This window comes from Macaca fascicularis, chromosome 1 (assembly GCF_037993035.2).
Source record: "Macaca fascicularis isolate 582-1 chromosome 1, T2T-MFA8v1.1".
Lineage (NCBI taxonomy): Eukaryota > Metazoa > Chordata > Mammalia > Primates > Cercopithecidae > Macaca > Macaca fascicularis.
In genome coordinates this window covers 75277935-75304607 of record NC_088375.1, presented here as the reverse complement: position 1 = coordinate 75304607, position 26673 = coordinate 75277935, and the positions used below count along the sequence as shown (strand labels likewise).

Sequence of the window (26673 nt, the reverse complement as noted above, 5' to 3'; positions counted from 1 at the left end):
GTCTTCTTTTGAGAACTGTCTATCCAAATCTTTTGCCCATTTTTTAAACAAGATTATTAGATTTTTTTTCTTGTAGAGTTGTTAGAGCTCCTTTTTTTTCTGGTTACTAGTCCTTTGTCAGGTGGGTAGTTTGCAAATATTTTCTCCCATTCTGTGAGTTGTCTCCTCACTTTGTTGATTGTTCCCTTTGCTGTGCAGAAGCTTTTTAATTTGATGTGACCCCATTTGTCCATTTTTGCTATGGTTGCCTTTGCTCATAGGGTATTACTCAATAAATTTTTGCCCAGCTCAAAGTCTCCAGCCATTATTGTATTGGGGCCTATATCTCTCTTTAGCTTTAATAATATTTGCTTTATATATCTGGATGCCCCAGTGTTGAGTGCATATATATTTAAAACTGTTAAACCCTCTTGCTGAATTGACCCTGTTATCATTACGTAATCTTCTTTTTCTCTTCTTACAGTTTTTGTCTTGAAATCTATTTTGTCTCATATAAATATAGCAATCCTGCTCTTTTTTGGTTTCCATTGGCATGGAGTATCTTTTTCCATTTCTTTATTTTCATTCAATTTGTGTCTTTACAGGTGAAGTGTATTTCTTGTAGGCAACAGATCATTGGCTCTTGAATTTTTATCCATTCCGCCACTCTCTGTCTATTGACTGGAGAGTTTAGTCCATTTACATTCAGTGTTATTATTGATAAGTAAGGACTTACTCCAGCCATTTTTTATTTGTTTTCTGGTTGTTTTGTGATCTACTCTTCCTTCTCTTTCTTGTCTTCCTTTTAGTGAAGGTGATTTTTCTCTGGTAATACGGTTTAGTTATTTGCTTATTTTTTATGTATCTGTTGTAGGCTTTTTGATTAGAGGTTACCACTGAGGCTTGCAAACACTGTTTTATGACACATTATTTTAAGATTATAACAACACTGTTTACATAAAGAAAAAAGAAAACTAATTAAAAACGATGCCTCAACCTCATTCCTCCACTTTTTGACTTTTTCTTGTTTCTATTTGTATCTTCTTGTACTATGTCTTGAAAAATTGTTGCAGTTATTATTTTTGATTCTTTCATCATTTAGTCTTTCTACTTAAGAGTAGTTTAGACATCATAATTACAGTGTTATGATATTCTGTGTTTTTCTGTGTACTTACTATTACCAGTGAATTTTGTACCTTTAGATGATTTCTTATTGCTCATTAATGTCCTTTTCTTTCAAACTGAAAAACTCCCTTAGCATTTCTTGTAGGATGTGTCTGGTGTTGATGAAATCCCTCAGGTTTTGTTTGTCTGGGAAAGCCTTTATTTCTCCTTCATGTTTGAAAGATATTTTCACCAGATAAACTATTCTAGAGTAAAAGTTTTTTTCCTTCAGCATTTTAAATATGTCATGTCACTCTCTCCTGGCCTATAAGATTTCCACTGAAAAGTCTGCTGCCACATGTATTGGAGTTCCATTGTATGTTACTTGTTTCTTTTCTCTTGCTGCTTTTAGGGTTCTTTATTTTATTCTTCACCTTTGGGAGTTTGATTATTAAATGCTTTGAGGTAGTTTTCTTTTGGTTAAATCTGTTTAGTGTTCTATAACCTTCTTGGATTTACATATTGATATCTTTCTCTAGATTTGAGAAATTCTCTGTTATCCCTTTAAATACACTTTCTACCCCTATCTCTTTCATTTCCCACTTTTGAAGGCCAATTACTTTCATACTTGCCCTTTTGATGCTATATTCTAGGTCCTGTAGGTATGCTTCATTGTTTTTTATTCTTTTGTCTTTTGTCTCTTCTGACCATGTATTTTTATCCTGTCTTCAACTCACCAATTTTTTTTCAGCTTGATCTATCCTGCTTTTCATTATTTCAATCTCTTTATTAAATTAGTCTAATAGAATTTTGAATTCTTTGTATTATCTTGAATGTCTTTGAGTTACCTCAAAATAGGTATTTTGAATTCTGTCTGTGGCTCCAGGATGGTCCCTGGTGCCTTATTTAGTTCATTTGGTGAGGTCACGTTTTCCTGAATGATCTTGATACTTGTAGATGTTTGTGTCTGGGCAGTGGAGAATTAGGTGTTTGTTGTAATCTTCTCAGTCTGGGCTCTTTTGTACCCATCTTTCTTGCAAAGGCTTTCCAGATATTCAAAGGGACTTGGATATTGTAATCTAAGCTGTCGTGCTTTAGGCGGCATCCCAAGAACAGTAACACTGTGGTTCTTGCAGACTTGTAGAGGTATTGCCTTTGTAGTCTTAGACAAGATCTGGGAGAATTATCTGGATTACCAGGTAGAGATTCTTCTTCTCTTCCCTTTCTTTCTCCCAATCACACATAGTTTCTCTCTTGCTCTGAGTCTCATGAAGCTAGCAGTAGAGTGACACGAGCATCTCCTTCAACACCACCAGAAGGACTGTGGGTCAGACTTGAAGCCAGCACAGCATTAGGTCTTGCCCAAGGCCTATTGTAACCACTCCCCCTTACCCCAGTGGGGTCCAGAGGTGCCATGTGGGAGCCAGGGAGTAGAATCAAAAAGCTTAGAAGTCTACCCGGTATTCTATTACACTCCGCTGATTTGGCACTCACACCACTAGTTGCAGTTCTTCCCACTCTTTCCTCCCCTTTCCAAAGGCAGAGGATCCTCACCCATTGGCCACTCTTACCACAGGCCCATGGGGAGTACTGCCAGACTATTGCCAATGTTCCCTTAGGCCCAAGGGGTCTTCGGTCAGCTTGTGGTGGATGCTGCCTGGCCTAGGACTCACTCTTCAGGGCAGTGGGATCCCCTGTGGCCCAGGACAGGTCCAGAAATGCCACACAGGAACCAAGTTCTGGAATCATGGACCCCAAGATCCCACTTGGTGCTCCGTGCCCCTGTGGCCAAGCTGGTACCTAAGGTGCAAGACAAGTCCTCTTTACTTTTCCCTCTGCTTTTCTCAAGCAGACGAGTCAGCACAGCTGGGAATGTGCTGAGTCTCCCTTGAAGCCAGCAAGTCTCAGAGGCTCACCTAAGGCCCTCAGTGTGGTAGCTAGTTATCACTGCTTGTTATACAGGGCCCAAAGGCTCTTCAGTTAGCAAGTGATGAATCCTGTCAGAACCAAGTCCTTCCCTTCAAGGCAGTGGGTTCCCTTCTGGCCCAGGATATATCTAGAAATGTCACCCAGGAGCTAGGCCCTGGAAAGAAGGCCTCACGGCTCTGACCGGTCCCCTATCCTGCTGTGGCTGAGCTACTATCCAAGATGCAAGACAAAGTCCTCTCCACGCTTCCCTCTCATCTCCCTCAGAAGAGGAAAGGGATCCCTTTTGGAGTTATAAGTTATACAGCTTGGGGTTAGGAGAGGAGTGATGCTAGCACTCCCTTAACCACCCCTGCTAGTGTCTCAATATGTTGCATGCCCCACCAGTCCACTACCTCTGGGCCCAGTTCAGAACTAGGACTCTCCTAGGAGTTGCAGTCATTGTGGCATAGACTGCCTTTCAAATTTATTTAAAGCCCCAGAGTACTTTAGCTTATGGTTGTGAGGTTTGCAGGAACTCAAGTTTGGACCGCTAGGATTGGTGATTCCCCTCTGGCTAGGGCTGGTTTAAATGTTTCCTCCGTGGGCAGGCATCAGCTGAGTTTGGTTCCGTTTTGATTTCTGCTATAACAGGGCAGCACTGGGTTCAGTGCCTCACAATTGCTGTGCTCTCCCTCACCCCAGAGCATAGACATGCTCTTCATATTACACTGCCACTGCCAGGGAATAGGGTAGGGGCAGCATCAGTGATTCAAGACTGTTTTTCCTGCCTCTTCAGTGCCTTTTCCAGCAGTGTGAAGTTAAATCCAGGTATTGTGAATGCTCACCTATTTGTGGTTGTTATGAATGCGCTTCTTAAATTGGTATCCTGGAGGGGGTGGCAATTGGTGAAGTCTTCTATTCTGCCATCTTGCTCCACCCCAAGTCTTGTGCATATTGATTTCTTGCGGGGTCCCCCCCCCCCCCACCAACAATACATACACACACACACACACACACACACACTCATATCTGGATTTCTTTCCCTCTTTCTCCCAGACCAAATAAATATCCATTGTTTTCATTAATATGATTATCTATGTAGATATTCACAGATACATCACTTTTAGTTGTTGTGGTTATCATTGTTTTGTTTCTTATTTGCTTTTTGTTCTATGTACCTATCCCTAACTCAGATGCCTCTTGACAGAAGCTAGACACCTTTCAGTTATTTTTCTTGGTGGCATCTCTCTTGGAGCCCTCCATTTTTCAGGCTCACGCTGGACTGTTTGCTCTCTGGACCTGCTGCACATCTAATGTCCTGGCATCTCTCTTAACTAACATGCTTGAGATTTCCTTCGTATATCCCCTGTGTGGGATTTTACGTGCCCAAGATCCAGTGGCATTATTTTTCTTCAGCTTTCCCAGAAGAGAACAGAGATGGTTAAATTTATGGAATTTTGCATGTCTGAAAATGTCTTTATTCTTATCTCACATTGATTGATTTAGCTGGGAATTGAATTCCAGTTTGAAAATTCTTTTGCCTCAGGGTTTTGAAGGCATTGCTCCAATGTCTTTCAGTTTTCAGTGGTTAACATTTTATCTGTGCTCCTAATTTTTCAGTATTGGAGCACCCTTAAATGATCCTCTTAACTTTTTAAACTTTTCTTTTATGTATTATTTTCTTGGAAGATTTGGGGGCAGTTTTCTCAACACTCAGCCCCAAGTAACTTAATTATATTTAAAATTATCTTATTCTTTTCATTTCCAAGATCTCCTCTTATTTCTCTAATTTTTTTTGTTTGTTTGTTTGTTTTGTTTTGTTTTGTTTTTTGAGATGGAGTCTTGCTCTGTCGCCCAGGCTGGAGTGCAGTGGCGCAATCTCGGCTCACTGCAACCTCTGCCTCCCAGGATCAAGCAATTCTCCTGCCTCGGCCTCCCAAGTAACTGGGATTACAGGCATCTGCCACCACATCCGGCTAATTTTTGTATTTTTACTAGAGATGGGGTTTCACCGTGTTGGCCAGGCTGGTCTCAAACTCCTGACCTCAAGTGATCCACCCGCCTCAGAGTCCCAAAGTACTGCAGTTACAAGCGTGAGCCACTGTGCCCAACCTTCTCTTGTTTCTTTGAACATTCCTTTCATACCTTCTTTTTATTGATTTGTGAGTGCGTATTTTTTCTTCTCTCTGAAGCCTTCAGTTTTGTTAGGCACAGGGCAACTTGAAAAGGTGAAACAGATGTGTAAGAAGGGAAAGACTACTCATGTTTAATTCTTGTTACAAGTTTTGTTAAATGCAAGATAAAAGTTCTTCACTTTTCCTATTTATATTCATTTTTCTATGTTACTCTTCAATCCATTTTCTTTCTTAGTATTTTTAATAGTATCTTGACTTTTCTTACCCCTTTTGGATGAGTGACTGCACTTCCCTTTTTCAACTTGTAGAAAAACATATAGGTTAGAGAAGAGAACTATAATGCGTTAAATCAATAAATTGTAGGATCATTTACTCCCAAAATATACCAAGCAGATAAAAAAAGATAAATGCATAAACGGTCCACTGTTCATGATTCAAAGCCAAGACTTTGAAGTGCATAACTAAAGCATGCCCTTAACGTAGGCATTCCTCACAAAAGCACTGAATAAAGTGCTATGCAGTTATGGCTTTAGTCTTTGGAATGTAGGACATCTCACCCTCAACTCCTCAGGGGAGTTTTCAGGACCTCTGTAAAAAGGGATTTGGGGACATATTTACCAATGCCACTTACTGTAATTCACTTTTGTGGTGGTTTTCTTTATGTCCAATTTATGCCATTTCTCCTTTTTTGCCACATTCACATTAATTTTCATCTAGACTCTTAATTATGAGTGCAAAAGAATTGTCTCCCAACTCTTTGACCTTTCTATATCTAACAATCCAAACAAGTGACCTTTATAATTTCCTTTAAACAAATAACTCATTTTAACTATTTTAATCCTTTCTATCAGGGAGTTCTACTTCATCAATAATGCACACTGTATTCTTCAAGGTATCCTATACTTCTCTCTTTTCCTAAAAGGGCAGGGTTCCTGTGGGTTTCCTAACTTGCTTCTCATGCTTCACTATCTCCTGTTGTGGAATCAATTACCATTAGCAGTGCCCATCATTACATGCCATTTCATCATATCCTGAATGTTAATATTCACTACTAACAAAGTATTGATTCACTGTATTTGTTCATACGTTTATTGTAAATAACATTCTTATTCTTCTCACATAGTATGCATAATGGGTCCTATAATCAAATTTCAAGGGAGAAACATGCTGATTTTTAATACGGATTTAATTTATCTAATTGATTCAAGTGGTATTAGTCTTATAATCTTTCTTTTAGTTTATTGTTTCATTTTTATTTCCTGAGAGGTGTCCTTGTCATAAAGTAGATGTGTCAGATAGTGAGTTATGTGAGGAATTGTCATCATGACATTATTTTCACATATTTATTTGATGTGTTTTCCCGAGATTTAGCCTCATAGTCCCTAGAGTTACGTGTTTCCTGTCTCATCTTCTTCCACGTTGCTTATATCATGTTGATTATTTCCTTCTATACTTCCGTTTGATAAGTCCGTGGTTTGTTTTTTTTTTTTTTTTACAGTCATTCTTCCATTTCTTCAGTGTTTTCTGTCCATTTGCCTACTATGAAGTTGTATCTTAGTTTTGTCGTCTCTTATCTGTCTAATATTTTATGGATATCTCAGGGTTTGTTCATGCCGTTCTGTCACTTTTATATACCTCAAAACCTTTGAAAGGCATGACTACAACTCAGGAAAACATGAAATTCTTTTCATAAATAAATGCATAAAAGCATACTCAGTTGTTTTTTTTTAAAAAAAGAACTACCTATTACCTGTCACTTTCAATATTTAGTAATCAACAGGCATGGTTTTTGAGTGGTCATTACATGCAAGCAGTTATTAAAGTGAACACACACACAAATACACACATGTACACACACACACAGAGAGAGAGAACAAAACCTTGAGCCAATGCACCTAAGTGTTTTTTAGAGATAAATACTAGTGATGTCTAGATTTATTAAGCAAGTTCACTGTGCACCAGTTACCAACTTATCTGAGTCTTCTAAGGCAGAACACACTCACGTGCCACAGGTTATATGAAGCAGAGTGATTACTCACAGATAGGTAGTAAGGGACAAAAGCTTTTATGATCCTTTGTGAGCCAGCCTCCCAAGGCTCAGGAAAGCTGCCTGGGGCTGATAGAGTTTCCTCCACGCATGCCCAGTCGCACCACAGCTAAGGGATCCAGAAAGTAAGCATGCCCTGGGTTATATACCTTAGTGGGGAAAGAACTTGCTGTGCTAAAGAGTTGAAGGACATCCTGTTTCTAGGGGGGACTAGGACAATGCCAAAGCCATTTCAACCAGTTCCTCCCTCTGTACATTCTTTCTCCAGTTATTCTTGAGAACTACAGGTGAGAAAGCAGGGAGAACAGTTCTGCAATTTCAATCCTTTTTTTTCTTGGTATTTCTGTATTTAAATATGATTTTATGCTTCACAAAATTAGAAGGACCTTTCGCACTGCTATCACCTCATTCTAAAGCTACAACTAAATAATGTCACGTTGTTTCTCGTGTCAGAAGCCTTTGGTTAGCACCAGAAAGTTCAATATAGCTTTTCCAAATTGAAAGTCTGTTGGGCCAGGCACGGTGGCTCACACCTGTAATCCCAGCACTTTGGGAGGCCAAGGCAGGCAGATCATGAGGTCAGGAGATCGAGACCATCTTGGCTAACATGGTGAAACCCCATCTCTATTAAAAATACAAAAAATTAGCCAGGCATGGTGGCAGGTGCCTGTAGTCCCAGCTACTCGGGAGGCTGAGGCAGGAGAATGGCGTAAACCTGGGAAGCGGAGCTTACAGTGAGCCGACATCTGGCCACTGTACTCTAGCCTGGGCGACAGAGCAAGACTCTGTCTCAAAAGAAAAAAAAAGAAAGTCCGTTGAAAACATGCATTAAGCGATGCCTAATACGAAGTGATACGGCATTTTTTAAAAGATCTTGCTCTTTTAACACATGTTTATGCTTATGATTAGTCTTTATTGCTGTAAGTATCCATGTAACAAACTTGATTATTTGTGGCAGCTTTATTCAACTGTTTAGATTCAAAGCCTTTCCTTATGGATATGGCACCATTTTTTTTGAAGGAGTAGGGTTTGAATTTGCCGTGTTTTCTTACTTACATGATTTTTGTCATTTACTGTTATGAAGCACAAAAGCCAAATCATTTAGTAGCCTGACATGTAATTTGAAATCAAGTAAAAACATTTTTATTGCTGACATTATTAAATTATACTTAATTTTTAAGTGTCTTTTAGAAACATATTTAATTCACTTTTACTTAGTTGCTAAATGCATTATATTTTTCACTTTTCATCTACTTAATGTCAAATGATTTGATCATCCATGGATTCCATGTGACATAATTTCTTAGGTTGTCTATTAATAATGAGAAGAAAGAAACTTTTTCTCCTGTCATTTTGCCTGATTAGCAATACAAGGAGTTTCCTAAAATGAAAAAAACAAAAATGACAATAGATTTAATCAGAGAAACAAAACAGATCTCATCACATTCATGTCAACCCTCTTCCATCAAGTTAGAAAGAACATTCCTATTTACTTTAATACAGAGCACATTCGTTTTTATATGATACAGATCACTGTATTTTGTTGCGGATGTAACAGATAGAATTACAGCTGCTCTTTATTTGATCATCTAAAGATCCAAAGATGTTCAAGGTTTCGGTTTACTCAGTCTTCCCCATACTGTCATTTGTTGTTTGGAAAGGAGACATAATTTGCAACAGATACAAAACTATTTGTCATTTTGCAGATTTGCCAAAAGTAAATGAAACTATTAATTATGAAATTTTTGAGCAGCTGTTAATAAATTGGGATTGGGTAACTATTCATTAGAGTACTGCTTAATGACATGGGCTATATTTGTTTAATGTTGCTTTTCCCAGAAATATATCAACAAAATTAAGTATATCACCAAAAAGTGATGCTTTATTTTAATGATTTAAGTTGTCTATCCTACCTTAGTAAATTTAGGATTTTAAAACAAATTATCTTTTGTCATATTTTAAAGCAAATTCTATCACTTGACATTTTATATTTTGTATATTTTATATGTCCAAAATAATGGTTTAAAACTGCTTTTAAACTAACTTTAAAAGTAAAATTTCTAGTTTATTCTCATTTTTCCCTTCCATACCTAAAATTAGCATTAGATTTTATTGTTGTAAAAAAGTTTAGCCTTTCAGATAGAAGAATGTCTTAGATTTTTTTATTCATTCTTATGTATACATGAATGATTAGAAAGTATTCACGTATTTGCTTTAATTCGAATGTATACATTCTATATTTGTTTAATTGGAATGCATTTAATTACATATATATTCCAATTAGAAAAATGGCATCTAAGTATAGAGATCCTTAGAGTAGAATAATTGGAAGCATACCACATATACAACATAAAATGGTTTTTAAGGGATTTAATTAATCTGTTTTACTCTATATAACCAAATTATTGTATTATATAAAACTACACTATTATCAAATTGCCAGTTCTCATGCTTTCTGTCCTTTTGGCATCCTGAAATTCTTCCTTGCCAAGATTTTAAACTAATGATCATAGAGGGTTATTTTAAATTGTCATTACACTAAATAAAATTAGTTATCAGCCACTTAGAATTTTGGAGGTTGCTCTTCAGTTTTATATGAAAAACCCACACAGAAAAAAAGGAATTTGACATTTAGAAATAAGTAATATGCCCAGTAGGTGGTAAATAAAACAAAAACAAAATACTACTACTAACTAGTGAAACTCTTATTACTTATATCTTCTCTTTTTCTGGTAGATGAACTAGATATTTTCAAATGACAAGAGTATGCACAGCCTCTCATCTCTAGGATTGCAGTTGAATTTGGCCATGGTCACTAATGATGGAAAATAGTTGGCATGTGAAAGCTGTTCCAGTGACCCTTAGCTGAAATGAATTTGTGGTCTAAAGTCCATTTCCTTAGGGACAGGTGTTTGTTTCACAGTTGGCACTCTCCAAATTGGTCCTGTGATTAAATGGGCATGGACACAGAACTAACCTTTAACTCCCGGAGATGATTCTCCTAGGAAATGATTAGGATACACCTGCAGGCCCATATCACAACAGCTTGTATCACTACTGCAGCCTGGGTTATAACTTCATTATGAGTACATTTGGGGATCTGTTAATCCAATGTGTATGTGCCAGAATATTTCCCAAAACAAACAAGCAGTCCTAATTTATTAATAAGATAATCACTGTAAAAATTAATATTTTAAATCAGCAAAATAATAAACAACATCTGCTGCTTGATAATTTGTACCTTACAGTCCTCAGGAAAAAACCTATTAAATTCATCTGCCACACTGAAAATACTTTCAATTTTAAAATATTACTTTATGTCTACAGAAATCACATCAACCCTTGAATATTTACTGCTCATAATATAACAAGAATTATTCTGCAATCTAAAAATTTAATGCATATATAAGTATAATTAGAATGTTTTACTATATAATGAATAAAAATATTCAAATATTAAATATTTGGCTATCACTCATTTTAGATAATTTTCATTTCCTTTCAATTACAGGAACAATTTAAAAATAGCAAGATAATGTCCTAAAAGTTAGAATTATGCTTTTAAAAGAATCAATTTCTTTATAATCAGTACCTTTCCTTTGCCTTTTTTTGTAGAAATAATTGTTTTTCAAATTGTTTTTCATCATTCCTTAGTGATTTGTTTGTATACCAAGATATTGGTGGGAATTTACCTTTGTTTATTTCATATACTTCTGATCAGTTCCAACTCATGCCCAATTATATTACACTAAATTAACATAATTCAACAGATGTTGATATTTAAATGTTTTCTGGCATTCAAATCTTGGACAGCTGTCTTCGAGCTTGGGGAAAAGGCAAACATTTAGAGTTAAATGCTGAACATATGCTTAAATTACTAATTAGAAAGATGGAATAAAAACCATGTATTATCCTTTCTAAGGACAATAAACCTCAGATAAAGATTTTTGTAATCTTTTTAAATCAAGTTACAGTCCAGGGGTCTATGCAGACTAGATTTAGACCTCATGAATAACTTAATTTAATTTCAAATTTGGTCACTTAAAAATTATGAAGAGTCTCTTTCATTAAGCCTTGAAAAAGCTGTAATGACTTATACTGGCAATCTTAAGGCTTGAAAAGATGCTTTTTCACTTACATTGTCAAGATGATGAAAGCAATTTTTAACAATTTTTTTATACACAGAAATACAGAGAAAAACATGAACTCATTGTGTCTATTAACTGGCTTAGATAATTATCAACATGTGGCAAACCCTGTTTCATCTGTATCCCCCCCGCCCCCCAACTCTTTTATTTCAACTGAAATACATCAGTGTGTTTCTCTAAAAGGTAACAGCTTCTTTTAAAAAAAAAAAAAAAAAAGTCTCAGTATCTTTATCCCATCTATAAAAAATAACAATAATCCCTTAATATATATGAATATGTATATATGCAATTGATATTTACATTTCCTTTATTATTTTATTGCCTTATAATCTCTCAGATTTCCTTTGATATATAAATTCCCCTTCTCCAGCTCTCTCTCTCTCTGTGTGTGTGTGTGTGTGCGCGCGCGCGCGTTCCTTGACATATTTTGGTTGAAGACATCGGGTGTTTGGCCTGTAAAATTTCTCACATATTGGAATGTTGCTGATTTTCTCTACATGGTGTCATTTAACATACTCCACTGTCCTCTGTGTTTCCTGTAATTGGTATTTAGATCTGGAGAACTGATTAGAGATTCAGGTTTGGTGTTTTGTTTTGTTTGGCAAGATTGTTCCAAAGGTGATATTGTACACTTCCCTCACTTATATCTCTTTCCGTGATTTATTTGGCATGATGATTATTGCCCAGATTTATTCATTAAGGGTTGCAAAATAGAGCTGTGTTAATTCTTTTAATATGTTCTTGTTACTTCTGTTGAAAACTTCCTCCTCTCCAACTACTCAATTACTTTAAGGTACAGATCATGTAGGAAAAGCAAGAGAAATACTTGATTCTTTCCCCTTATTAGATGTCAGTTTTCAAAATGAATTGGTTCCTAACATTTTCCAAAGGTGAACTCACTGATGTAAACACATTTGATGTGTTTCCTCCATTAGTTATAATTCTAATTGATGCAAAATTGTCTCATTTGTGGCCAATGGGAGATTATTTAAAGTAGTTGTGTGTTTCTTTGCTGCTAGTCTTTGCTTTCTGGTATGTTTGCATTTTCTAGGCTTTTTTTGGACCTTTTCTGACTTAGGAGTCACCCATTTCTCCAAGAAGCGCTGATTCCTTTACTATAATAGGAAATAGGTTTAGAAGCCAGAGTCTGGATGTTAGGAATGTCTCTGTTTCTAGGTCTTTTCAGATAAATTAGTTAGGATTTTTTTTTTTTTAAGAAAAAAAATATTGATTCATACTGATAGTTCCAGTTCAAATTCAAGACTTTATTGTTTATACTTTCTGTCATTGATTTTAGTCTTTTTCCAACCGTATTAAAAATATCACATCTTGGTATCGGAACATTCATTTTATTTACCCCACCATTCACAGACAGCAATCTCAGAATCACCATACTATCATCACTACCAGTAAAATAATCACTAAAAAGTGTTTTTTCTTTTTTCTACATTTATTTGATACTTACTATAAGTACACTAGGAATATACAGTCATTTTCCTGTGTTTTAAAGTAACTTGAAATCGTTTCTAAGTTTAGGTATGCCGATGTATAATTAGTGTCATTTTCAGCAACAGGTTTCTTTTTAACGTGTTTAATTTTGTTTTATAATAATATAAAAACACTCATGGGATCCATAATCAAATTTTCAGACAGTTATTTTCAAAGAAGTCTCACTTCTACCTGGTTCCCTCCATTTGTTTCTTCCCCAAAATGGGTTTTGTTTTGCTTATGATTTATCCTTTTTTTTTTTTTTTTTTTTTTTTGAGACGGAGCCTCACTCGATCACCCAGGCTGGAGTGCACTGGCATGATCTTGGCTCACTGCAACGTCCGCCTCCCAGGTTTGTACAAGCGATTCTCCTGCCTCAGCCTCCTGAGTAGCTGGGACCACAGGCACCTGCCACCACACCTAGCTAATGTTTGTATTTTTAGTAGAGACAGGGTTTCACCATGTTGGCCAGATGGTCTAAAACTCCTGACCTCAGGCAATCTGCCTGCCTCAGCCTCGCAAAGTGCTGGGATCACAGGCGTGAGCCACGGTGCCCGGCAGATACATCCTTTCATTGGCTTTTGTTCCCCTGTTTTTAAGAGAAACAGACATCTCTCTTTCTCTCCCTCTCTTACTACCTTTACCTTTCTTTTTCTCCTTTCTCTTGCCCTCATTCTCACTCTGGTATACCATTGGACTTAGAGGAAGGCTTTTTTTTTTCCCCCTAATAATTACCTGTTTATTATTACCTCTATATAACAGTCTTAGGCCCTTTCCCTTCCTTTTTGAGGCCCCTTGCTTCTGGTTCCCTACTGTGAGCAATGTTGAAGTTAGCTGGCCTCATGTGCCCTCCTTTCATTTGTTAATATCTGTAAGACAGTCAGGGAACTTATCTTATTTTTCCTATATACTTTTTATTTTCATCCATTTTTAGCCAGGCATGGTGGCTTATGCCTGTAACCCCAGCACTTAGGGAGGCAGGGGCAGAAGGATAGCTTGAGCCCAGGAATTTGAGACCTGCCTGGGCCATATAGAAAGACCCCATTCTCCACAAAAAGGAAGAAAGAAAGAAAAAAACAGGTATTTTCATCCACTTTTAGGTACTTATACTGTGTGTACATTGTCTGACACATACAGCGATTTAGTGCTATACTGCCTCCTTTTTTCTTTTTCTGTTCTAGTTTGATTTAGTTTTAGTTCAGTCCATTCAGTTTTAGTTCTATAACTAAATATATTTTTAATGATCACCACAAAATCTTAAGTCAATGCTTTTGTATTCTTTTTGTCTGAAGTTTATTCTCTAGTTATTTCCTCTGGAAGTGCTCATTCAAACAATATTTCCTGAGTTCTTGCCTGTTATTAGCAGTTTATGCATGAACTGTATATTTAAAGGTCATTTTGGCCAGATACACAATCCATGACTCATGTTTTCTTCTCTTAACTATCTTAAATATGTTACTCCAATGCCTATATAAAATGTTGCTTTCGATGTCTGATATAGTCTGATTTTCTTAGACATAAAAGTGACTTGGTTTTGCCTGGATGCTCAATGTGTATTTTCCTTTTCTTTAAAGACCAAGAGTTTTACCTAGACTATATTCTCATGTTGATAATTTTAAGTGATTTTTCCCAGGGATGAAGTTATGCTTTTTTGGTAGGTAGTTATTATTGTTTTATGTATTAGTCTGTTTTCATGCTTCTGATAAAGACATACCCAAGACTGGGAAGAAAAAGAGATTTAATTGGATTTACAGTTCCACGTGGCTGGGGAAGGTCTCACAATCATGTTGGAGAATGAAAGGCAATTCTTACATGTTGGCAGCAAAAGAGAATGAGGAAGAAGCAAAAGCGGAAACCCCTGATAAACCAATCAGATCTCGTTAGACTCTTATTCGTTGTTATGAGAATTGCATGGGAAAGACCTGCCCCTATGATTCAGTTACCTCCCCCTGGGTCCCTCCCACAACATGTGAGAATTTGGGGAGCTACAGTTCAAGTTGAGATTTGGGTGAGGACACAGGCAAACCATCTCATGTTAAAGATAAATTTCAAGATTTTGTCCAATTATGTTTTATATTTGTTTTGTTTTGTTGCGTTGGCTTTGTTTTAAAAATTTCTTTTAAACTTGCATTGGATCTTCTTTGCCTGTCTTCTGTAGCTATCATTTTCTAATCCTTTTCATTTCTTTTTTATAATTTTTAAAGTTTTTATTTTTTACTTTTTCCATTTTTATTGTATTTTCATATTCTGTTTCTCCATCATATGGCTCACTCCTCTGTTCCTTTTAGTTTAGTTTCATTTCTGAAATAATTTTTTCCTTTTATTTCTAATTGCTTCCTGAATGCTATCATCTCTTCTTTTAAATCTTCCTTTTATCCAGTACCTTTATTTCTCAACCTCTCTAGTTGTGACTTTTTCAAGTATCTTCTATCATTTTCTTAATTTCCTTTAACTTGTTTTAGAATTATCAGGTGTAGTTTTCATTTTTGTGGCCATATCTTTCTAGAGTACCCTTACAGTCTCTAAGGACCTTATTTTTTTCTTTTAATAATCGTTCGTATTTAAGTATCTGCAATGCTGTTCTGAATGAGGTTTCCTGTACTTTTAAGAAGGACACCATGAGACAGGATAGCCTTCTAATTTCATGGTTTTATACCTCTTTCTTCTGTTGTTTTCACAAACCGGTCAAAATTCTGGCCTCATATTTTCCAATATCTGCCTCTTCTATTCCTCTCAGTATTTTTATCTAGACCTTCTGTTTCCTTTTCCCCTTGGCCTCTGTTTTGCTCCAGTTCACTTCTACTTCCACTGTTTTTCCTTGGTGTAGGATTTTTATCCTGGGAAATCACTTTAATTTTTTAACTTCAAGAATTTGTATGATCCAACTAATCCAACATCACAGAACTATTACATCTTGGTCCTCTTGCACTCATTTATAAACTGGAATCTCTCAGAACACCTCTTAAGTTTAGCATCTGTTTTCATCTTGTCTCCCTATACTTTCCATTGAGTGGTAAAGCTTTGGAGGTTTTCCTGTGCTGGGGGCCATTTGCAGATTCCTCTGCTTTTTCCTACCCAGATGTTGATGTGGCATCTCATAGCTGCCAATAATTTATATCTAACCACCTGTTTGAGGATGAGAAGGGGAGGGTTTGGGGAATACCTTGTTGGCTAGGTATTGGTGTACAGGGGTTTTTGGTAATGCCACATGTTATTATATACATTCAACAACAGTGTCATTGCCACCATATTCCCAGAGTACTCTTAATTATTACTTTTCAGGACTTCTACATAGCATGTTTATTTTTAAGTAAGTAAATAAATTATTAGAGTGCTAAGTGGTCAGGGTTTTATTTCTTTTAGGATGATATTGTCTGTTCCTAGAAAAAAATGATGTTTCATACAGTCCTTCACACACCATTAAATGCCTTTTATTCTGAGTATGTGAAAGACATTAGGCTAGGTGATATGTGTGGAACCCAGATGCTAGTCTGTCTGCATTCCAGGAACTTACATTCTGGCCAGAAAAACCTGAATTCTGTCTTTTACTCCTTTCAATCCTCACCCTTGTTCTCTTTATCCATTCTCCTCATCATAACCAGAATGACTTTTGGGGAATCCAAATCTATTTATGTATACTTAAACCTTGAACTCCTGGGCCCAAGATATCTTTCTGCCTGAGCCTCCCAAGTAGCTAGCGCTAAAGTGAACATCACTGTTCCTGCCTTTTTTTTTTTTTTTCTTTTTTTTTGAGTGATAAGGTCTTGCTATGTTGCCCAGGCTGGTCTTGAACTTCTGGCCTCAGGCAATCCTCCCATCTCAGCTTCCCAAAGTGCTGGGATTACAGGCATATATCATCCTGCTGACCTACTTAAAATTTCTTAATGGATTTTCATTGCCTTAAAACCAAGTCCTAAACATGGCTTGCAAGGCCTTCCTGGTCTAGCCTTTCTTATTTTTTTCAGCCTCATATCCAATTACTTCTTACCTTGAATGCCATATGCCAGCTGCAGTGAACTTGTTTTACTTCCTCAAGTAAACTATACCCTCTCTATGGTAGATTTTAAGACTCATAAAAAAGATATAAAGTGTTGTGGAAAATCAGCTTGAGAAACTATAATTTGGTATGCTATGTTCTGCCATGTTAGCATAAATGACACTTTCATATTTTAGTTTGTAGAATACATTTAGACCTTATTAGCTACAAATAAATCCATTCTATTTCCTTTGTACTGTAACAATAAAATACGATCTCAACCACAGAGTTTCTCTACTCTTTTATACTTATGATTGGGCCTCAAAATTGCCAAATTATGCCATATTCAATTTATTTTATACAAATTTCCTTTATGGGAAATTATGGGTAACATTTATTGAATGCATACGTGAGGCACACATTTCTTTAATCTTCACATCAACTCTGTGAGATTGGTTCTGCTATCATCTCCATTTTACACATGAGAAAGGCCAAGCATAAAAGGATTAACTAACTTGCCCAGGTTCACCCAAGTTGCTAAGTGAGGGAGCAGGAATTGAACTTTGTCTCTTTGGGCTGCAGAGTCCACACTCTTAACCGCTGTGCTCTTCTGCCTCACAAGATGAGTAGATGGGGAGGTGAGGAGGAATGAAAAAACAGATCATTTAAAATATACGACTTTAGTTGAAGAAAAAAATTTCCCCATCCTGTTTATAGCTAACACCATAATAGCTAAGATTCATTGAGTATTAACGATGTATTTTAACTCATTTAATTTGCAATATTATCCTATGAAGTAGATATTCTTATTATCCCCATTTTACACAGGAGGAAACAGAAGGGTTAAATAGCTTTCTCAGGTCAAATGGTGGTTAATTTATACAGCAGCGTCTTTTTTTTTTTTTTTTTTGTCTTATTTCTATGCCATTTAAAAGTAAACTTGACTGCTTTCTGAAATCTGTTATCTTGCCTTTAATCAAAACTGTTGATTCTTCTAAAATAGCACTTAAACAGTATGTAGATTGATTTATGTGCAAAGAAAAGTGATATTTTGCAGTCATGACTAACCTGATCATTGTTGAATCATTTGACATTTGATTTCTGAAATTTACAAAACATAGAGACTTGTATGTTTTTCTAAAGAAAAGCATTGTGAAAATGAGAAGAGGAAAAGACAGTTTATATTTGAAGTTAATTTTTGTAGGGTAGTATTTTTCTCCATAAACATTTAAAATCAGTAGACCTCTTAAATACAGCACGTAATAGACCCAAATTAACAAAAATTATAAACTGCCTTTGGTTCAAAGATCTTAATGTCAAAACTATCCTGAATATAAGCTCATGCTCCCCAACTTTCCAGTTATTTCAATTGAAGTTAATTAGGAGAATCCTGAAGTCCTCTTCCTCCCAGTTGTTGAACATTAATGTTCATGTACTCATCACAAGCCTCCTGATACCTCATCTAGCTATTACAGTATGTTTTATAGTCTAGTAAATATTTGCTAACAAGTCTGTAAAAGTTTTATGGATATAACATTTACCTACCAAAAACTATCATGGAAGAGGAGGGTCTGAAACCATTCTTTTCATAAAGTTACACTTAGTGAAATGCAAACTTATGTAGAAAGGGAAACATTTTAGAATAAAGGTACATGCATATACTGTAAAAACTAGCTTCAGTTAACAAGCTTAGTTTTGCAGATATTTATATTCTAAAGCCCAAGAAATGGACCAAATATGTTTTGTAGTGTTCTGTAACTAAGCATTTATATAGTAAAGAAATTGGAACCACAATAAAAAGACTGGTTAACATGAAAATAGATTACTAATTAAAAAAAAATCCTGACATGCCTTGTTAAATTTTATTCAATAACTATTTATTAAATACCTGATATGGTAAGGCACGTAACTGCTAAGGAAAATGTACTTAAAGAAATAAATCAGATGTGGGACTTACTGCCTTCAAGGAGTATACAGTCTGGCTACAATACTAGTTTGTGTACATATATAGCTGTAGTTTAAGGTAGAAAATACTGTTTACTCCCATGAGTAAGAGGTTATTTCTGGCAATGTGTATCAGAACAATCTGCATAAAGGAGGTGGCATTTCAAGTGTGTCATAGGTTTCCAATTGAATTCTACCAATAAGCAATAATTTAACCTAAATGCAAGTAAGTTTGCATTTACATGGTAACACTGTCTGACATATTTCAAAATAGAAATAACTTCTTATATATTTCAAAAGTTTCTGATATTCTGGCCTAATATTAAGACATCTAGTCTTATCTTCTCAATATGGAGATAAAAGTGGCAAGCACATTTTTTCTTTGCTCTTTAGTAGTCCTACTCAGAAAATGTACATTATAGCATATAGAACTGTGACGTTATCATTACCATATTACTTTGCTCAACAAGCAAAGTCGTGGGACACTTTGCAGAAAATCAAAGCTGAACTCAGTCTTCAGCCTGTATTTGCCAACTCAATTATGCAAGTAAATTGTAGACTCTCTTGAATGAGTGAAGCCTGTCAACTTCAAGAGTTACCTTGGAAATGGATCCACATTTGACTCCATCTCTGCCTGAGAGCAACTTCCAGAATTGTGTCTATAGAGAATTATGGAGTGACCTTTTTCCATTGAATTCAATTTGTCAGTATGATTAATAAACTGCATAAATTAAATAAGATTTTTAAGGGGAATTTTAAATAATTGTGAATAGACAGATTTATAGAATTTACTAAAACTTGATGTGTGCAGAGAGGTGTCATCTCCTCCCACTGCTCCGTATGTGCCAACTCCAGTTATACTGAATCACCTACAGAAACATAGCAATGGCATGTCATGTGCACACTGAATGCCTTTGTGCCTCTGCAAATGTGTTCTCTCACCTAGGGGCCTAGAATGCTGTTATATGCTGGTTGGGGATTCTCTTTGAAAATTGGGTTGGAATCATTTTTCCCACGTGATCAATAGACTTGAACCCCTAGAAAATGAACATCGTATCTTTTTTATTTCTCAATAAAAAATGTATTTCCTGTCTGATGGCATAGGGCATGTCTTGCATTACATTTTCAACAGAAGTTTATTAAGTAGGGTATATTAAAGTAAGCTGGATGATGTAGTAAGGTAGGGGGGAAGAGTAGTTCTTTGGAGTCAAGAAAGCTTTGACACAAATACAGTAACTTAACTTTCTGTTCATGGGATCTTTGACAAGTAACAGTTTCTCTGGACTTCAGATTCCTCAGATATGTAATGAGTTGTATGAAGATTACATTATGTAAAAATAACTGGCATAATACCTTTTATATAGTTGGAGCTCAGTGAGCCTGGATGTTTGTAGTAGTTCAGATAATAAATTCCAATACTTAAGAAACCAACATGTATTAAATAGAAACATAAAAATAAATATGTATATTCTCTACATTGCTCTTTAAATTCTATTATTTCCTGTGCTGATGAAAGAAAAAATCTTAGCACGTATCTGCTCTAAAATGCTACCTCAGAACAGAACTTACAGCTTGGCTTAGAGTCTGAGATATCAAACAGAAGAATACAGTGACAGGTCAATTCAACAAACGTATCCAAATATCATATAGTGCACTAGATGAAGTAGATCCAAAAATGAGTACATGCATGGACTTCCCTCAAAAACGTTAAGAATATTAGGAATATCTCGTAATTTTATTAATAGATATTATAAATGGCAACCATAGTGTCCTAGGAAACGTTTAATAAAAGTGTCATCATCAAAGAGAGAGTGTGGGATTATATCTGAATCTATAGTCTGTTTTGATAGGTTTTTTATGTGAGACCCAAGATATCATTTTAAGCAAATTACAGTAAGCATAATTGTTGAAACTCTACACTAAATATCAATGATAAACAGATTCCAGAAATGTGTAATTATAGCTAAGAATGAGGTAAACAGTTTACTAAGTGCCTACTATTTCCTAGGTACTGTGGTGTGAAGAATAAAAGAATACTCCAAGATGCCTCAAATATCAGATTCTACTTGGAGAGACAATATCCAAATTTCAATTCAGGCGAAATGAATTTTCCTCAATTTCCCCAAAGAGGTGGTCTGCTACTATAGCCCTGTGGATTTATTACATTGCATAGTAATTTATTGTTCATGTTCATTTCCTTAGGCTATGAACTCCTTGAGGATGGGAGCTATCTTACCCTTCTATTTAGTTTAGCATCTAGTAGAATAACTGACACTTTGTCAAAATTTGTCAATTGTTAAGGGAGTGTTTTTGAGTAAATTTAAATAACAGTTCAAGAAAGAAGTGTTACTATTTCAAAAAAATTCATGATTGATTGCCACTTGAAATGTTGAGACAACAATAGTTACGGTAGTTTTATTCATTTTAGTTCAATAAGCTTTTCTTGTGCTTTTAATATATGAAAAACAAAGCTAGGTTCTGGGAATGAGACATGGTTCTTGACCTCAAGTTGCTTTCTATACATATTTAGCTGACAGTCTCCTTTAATCTGAAAGCAATTTGAGGCAAATACTATATACTGTATGGTAAGATATGGACAGCGATATGCACAGATGGATGTGGAAATACAGAGAAAAACACTTGAAGAGTAGTGAGGTTAGGAAAGTTTAAAGAGGAGAAAGAACATTTAGACTTGAGGGCACTTGGAGAAGTGAAGGGAAAAAGCAGGCCCTCTAACATGGGCAGAATTAGGAAACAGAAAGAAAATGTTTTAGGGCAGAATTAGGAGACATAGAAAATTTTTTTAAGTGAGTAGATACATTTTTCTAATGTTAACACAAATATATGGTCTCAATGACTAGCAGTTGTTTAAAAAAAAAAAAATCTAAAGGACCTGGAAAAATACGGGGCATGATGTAAGGTAAGATTATAACAGCAGGTCTCCTGAATCGAGTTAGAACCCCCATTGAATAACTTACTCTATGAAAAGACTAACATTCCCCCAGATGCGAGAATGTCTTCATTTACATATACTAAGGAAGTTGTAAGAATTATCTGAATTTCATAGAACAGCCGCTACCATTTTCAGTTATGATTTGTGTGGAATAATGAAGCAGTACAAAAGAAATATTTAACTAAGCTGTTAAGGAATATGGTGTCGTGTATTTCTTAACATACACAAGGAATGATATCATTGGACTAGCAGTCCCTCTAGGCTTTAGATAAAGCATGAAACATACCATATGAAGGAAGCAAGACATCTTTGAAGTAGACAGTACCAAATGGTGGCCAAGAGAGAATCTGCAGCAATAGGCTGATGTCAGAATATCAGTGGGTTTTCGTCTCAAGGACTCTTGTGGTCCTTTAATTGAGTTTTTGAAATGAAAATGAGTGCTTCATTCTTGTATGTTATGACACACTTAAAGCAAGCAGAAATGGATAATGAAGAAAAGCTTAACCTTTCTATTAACTACCAAAAAAATACCTACATGATTTTTTAAATGACCCTAATTCTTCCTTTATTGTAGCATAATGGCAGTTTTCAGATGTAATGAGTTTACTGTGCTATGTGTTTGTTTGGTATGAGTTTAGTGACACCCTACACTAAGCATTCTTCTGCATGTACTGTATGGCAAAGTGCCTTCCATCTGTTCCCTTTAACTGTGACTGTAGGTAAACTACTTAACTTTTTTGTGCCTGGGCTGCTTATCTGAAGGCTGGGGATGATAATAATAGTAAGAGTAATAGCTAACAGCTATTGATTGTATAGGCATGTGCTAAAATGTTTTACATAAATGATTTCTAAATAAAATCTTTTGAGGTAAGCACTAGTCTAATCATAATTCTTGAAGTTAAGGAAATTGAGGCAAAGAGAATGTAAGTAACATGCCAAAGGCTGATAAAAAGCCTTCTCAAACATCGATAAGCGGGCTTTTTCAAAGCTCTAGTGAGAAAGCAGACATGATGATACAAGAAGGAACGTGTCCTGACTCCCTGGCTCATCCCAAATGCAAATCAAACCAATGCAACCTATAGCTTGAATTTACACCACAGCTGCCCCAGTGTGAAAAGCTTGACTTTGCCTTTGAGAAATTCATCCAGCTGCCAAAACCACTTATATTTATCAATACCATTGTCTTTCTCTTTTCTAATTAATCTAGTTATAATTTGTATCTTTTTCATTGCATGCTTTATAAGAAAAAATAGTAATAAATGAGAAGTGTAAAGAAGAAAATTCCCACAAAATGCCATCACACACAAATCGTTATCATCAGTATTTTGTTGCACAGTCTTCCATGCCTTTCGACCCACACCTATGCATATTCATTGCTTTGGATATTTTAATTTAGTGTACGCACCTATTCTGTGTTTTTTGATATTGTGATTTTAAAAGGTGACCTATATATATGGCATATTTTAAATATTCCAATGACATTTTAAGACAAGCATTTTCTATTTTAGATTATGAATAGTTTGGTTTAAAACTACTGGGTCTGTTTTTTGGGAAACCCTCTCCGTTAATCATTCAGAGTCACATAAAATTCATGCATCCTCTTGCTAGAAAACTGTGCATACATGTGTTTTGCACATAATTTCAGGAAGTTTCTGGCCTTTCTGAAGGCTACCACCTTGTCTCCTGCATCTCACCTCCTTGAACACTACATTTCTGCCCTGCTGACACTGCTTTGAGGAGCCAGGAGAGTCCTTGACTAGCCAGGTGGCAGCAGGAGTGAAATGAGGCCCTTGAGCTCCTTCAGAAGGCTTCTGACACAGTGGTGCTAAGATGGGAGGGTTCCCTGTTCCCCCTCGCAGGAGGTGTGACAGGGGTGTGACTTGTCTGTTGGTCCACCGTGTGCCCTCAAACCCCTTACGGAGGGGGAACACGCAGATGGGCAGGTATAGGAGCCAGAGGTGAGCACCTTGGGGCTCTGGCCCCACAGTAGCATCTAGGGGTGGGTACTTGTGACTCCCAAAGCCCAAGTGGGCATGGTGTATGTTACAGTGCACTCTTTTAGCTTTGCCATCTACAGACAGCTTAAATGTTAACCAGCTCAGTGCCCTCTTGGTACTCAGGTCCTTATCCGGCACCCAGGAAGAATCAGGTCACACACGGACTTCAGGATGGTGAATGCAGGGGTTTTACTGAGTGGTGGAGGTGGCTCTCAGTGAGATGGATGGGGAGCTGGGAAGGGGATGGAGTGGGAAGATGATCTTCCCATGGAATTTGGCCGTCCAGCGGCTGATCTCCTCTCTGACTATCCCCAAATTCTTCTTGACGTTCAGATGCTCCATCTCTTCTCTCTGCTACACCATTCATTCTTCTGTGCTTCTGCTCTTTTGTCTGTCTTCTCCTTGTCTGCTTCTGGAGCCTGGGGCCTGGGGTTTATATGGGTACAGGATAGGGAGGTGTGACAGGCCAAAGGCAACTTTTGGACACAAAAACAGGAATGCCTGTTCTCATTTAGGACTACAGATTTCCAGGCTTGAGGGTGGGGCCTTTCCCGGGGAACCGCCCTCTTCTACCCAGTATTTCCCTGTCTCCTGTCCATATCAGTGGCTCACTCACACTAGGCACATAGGAAACACAATAAACAGTAGCTCCAGGAGAAGCCACCAATTACCTGTAGCAGGATAAAGCAGACTGGGAAGAAGGAAGTTTGGACTCGAACCCTCTGACTAGAGTGGAAGAGGCACTAACAGGACAGATCCATCTGAAGCAGTGAGAGGAACTACACAGTGGCAGGCAGATCATTCTATCTAAGGGGTAGAGCCTCAGGCTACATGTGGTAGAAGGTTAATCAACATAGAGTCAAGAGTTGCCAACAGGTAGGCACTGAACAGGGATGGGAGCCAGGGGCTGCTGATGCTTGGAGAAGGGTCAGCAGGCAGCATTATAAAGAGCCTCCATCACCAGATTCCATTTCATGGCCAGGAGTTGAGCATCTAGGAGGTCAAGGCAATTACCCAGTTCTGAAAGAACTAAGTTACTGCAAGGTTTGTGGTAAGGTAGGGTAAGTCTAGAATAAAGCTTGGACCCAATTACTGAAACCCAAGTACTGACTTCAGTGCACTGAGCTAAAACTTAAACCACCTCTTGCCAAGGTCAGGTTTGTTCCAAAGAGAAGATAAATGGGATTGAGGCAGAATGTGAAGTCAAATGAGCAAAGCCATCAAGAGAAAAGACCGGAGCCAATAACTGGTCGGGCTATGATCCACAATACCAAATGCAAAGGGTTGCTATGAATGTCCAAAGAGATCATGCACAAAAAGCTGCTTTGAAAGAAAACACCACCATTAAAAACAAGGATTTGGCCTGGTGCGGTGGCCGTAATCCCAGCACTTTGGGAGGCAGAGGTGGACGGATCGCTTGAGGTCAGGAAATCGAGACCAGCCTGGCCAATATGGTGAAACCCCGTCTCTAGTAAAAATGCAAAAGTTAGTAAGGCATGGTGGTGTGCGCCTGTAGTCCCGTGGGGACCCGGGGGTTGGGGGAGGCGTGGCGCTGAGATAGGAGAATCACTTGAACTCAGGAGGCAGAGGTCACAGTGAGCAGCGCCACTGCACTCCAAACTGGGGGACAGTGAGTCTCTGTCTCAAAAAGGGGAGGAAAAAAGAAAACAAGCTTTTTTTTTTTTTTTTTTTTTTTTTTGAGACGCAGTCTCGCTCTGTGGTCCAGGCTGGAGTGCAGAGTGCAGTGGTGTGTGATCTCGGCTCACTGCAAGCTCCGCCTCCCGGGTTCCCGCCATTCTCCTGCCTCAGCCTCCTGAGTAGCTGGGACTACAGGCACCCGCCACCATGCCCGGCTAATTTTTTGTATTTTTAGTAGAGATGGGGTTTCACCGTGTTAGCCAGGATGGTCTCGATCTCCTGACCGCGTGATCCGCCCACCTGGGCCTCCCAAAGTGCTGGGATTACAGGCGTGAGCCACCGCGCCCGGCCAGAAAAACAAGGATTTAATTCAATCCTCCTAATCGTTAAAAAAACATTTATACCTGAAAGTGCTTGATACGTATTGTATTGTGCATTTGGGTACTAGAGGAAAAAAAGCTAGATACTGATGTCTGTCTGTTCAGTTTAATATGTTGAGACATATTGACACCAAATAAAGCGGGGAGGGTAATTTGGATCTAGAAAAGGAAGTTCACACGGGGCTGGGTTTCCCAACCCCCATCCTTCTCTCTGCCATTGGAATGCTCCTCCAGTGACACCACAGACCTGCTTTATTTCTGTGCAGCTGATGCCCTGTCCAGGCTGATATTTTTCTAACTGACAGTGAGTGTTCTTGCCAAGTGCCAGGGCCCATAGTCACGTCTGTTTGTCTCTCTTCTGCAGCTTGTCCAAGGCTGCTTGGGAACACATTTTATCCAGGGGGCAGCTTTAACTAGGCCTAATGCTCTGAAAAGCCTCTGCTTGTAATTGCATACAATGAAGAGACAAGTTCCTATTGTCTTCTCTTTAATATTACTGCGTTTGACACTGCCTGCTTCAGTCCTTGTCAGTCCATGTCAAAAGCCAAGTTTTCAGACATGGTGGTTCTCAGTAGAGTTTTTGTTTCTGTTTTTTGTTTTGAGTTTATTGGGTTGTTGTTTTGTTTTTGTTTTGTTTCTACGTTTTTCCCTCCAGATAAGATGTCCAGCTTCCTGCCGCCACCCCATTTAAAAGATAGCTTGCAGCAAACGATGGGGAGAAGCCAAGTGAAGTCTGTTTAAAAAGCAAAATAAAACAAAATAACTTATTTTTGAGTTCTGCTTTTCTAATATTTAATAGGAAAATTTTCAGAAGTAATACATGGGAAACCATGTTTCAAATCGTAAGTGACGGACCTGTAACAGAAAAGCATCATTTCTTCATCCTTTCCGCTTCAGGATAGGTTGGTTTTGATTTGTCTCCCTTTTTTTCCTCCCCATGCAAATATCCCAGCTAAAACAAATATACTCATCTAGT

At 37.3% G+C, this 26673-nt stretch overlaps 1 protein-coding gene across 12 annotated transcripts in view; it reads left to right on the top strand.

Annotated features, from left to right (window-relative positions):
- GPATCH2 (G-patch domain containing 2) overlaps window positions 1-26673 on the top strand; it is a 201853-nt gene that overhangs the window by 148598 nt on the left and 26582 nt on the right. For 4 of the 12 annotated variants that reach the window (XR_012428691.1, XR_012428695.1, XR_010585592.2 and 1 more), the window contains one exon: window positions 13088-13161. The exons of 6 other annotated variants lie outside the window; for them this stretch is intronic. Coding sequence is in view for 2 of the 6 variants with exons in the window: in XM_065541855.2 (XP_065397927.1) it covers window positions 13088-13511 (424 nt within the window). In the remaining 4 variants the exon portion in view is untranslated. Of the gene's footprint in view, window positions 1-13087; window positions 13887-26673 lie in introns of those variants that run through there. 2 more of the 12 variants (XM_065541855.2, XM_065541852.2) reach the window with 1 other exon arrangement.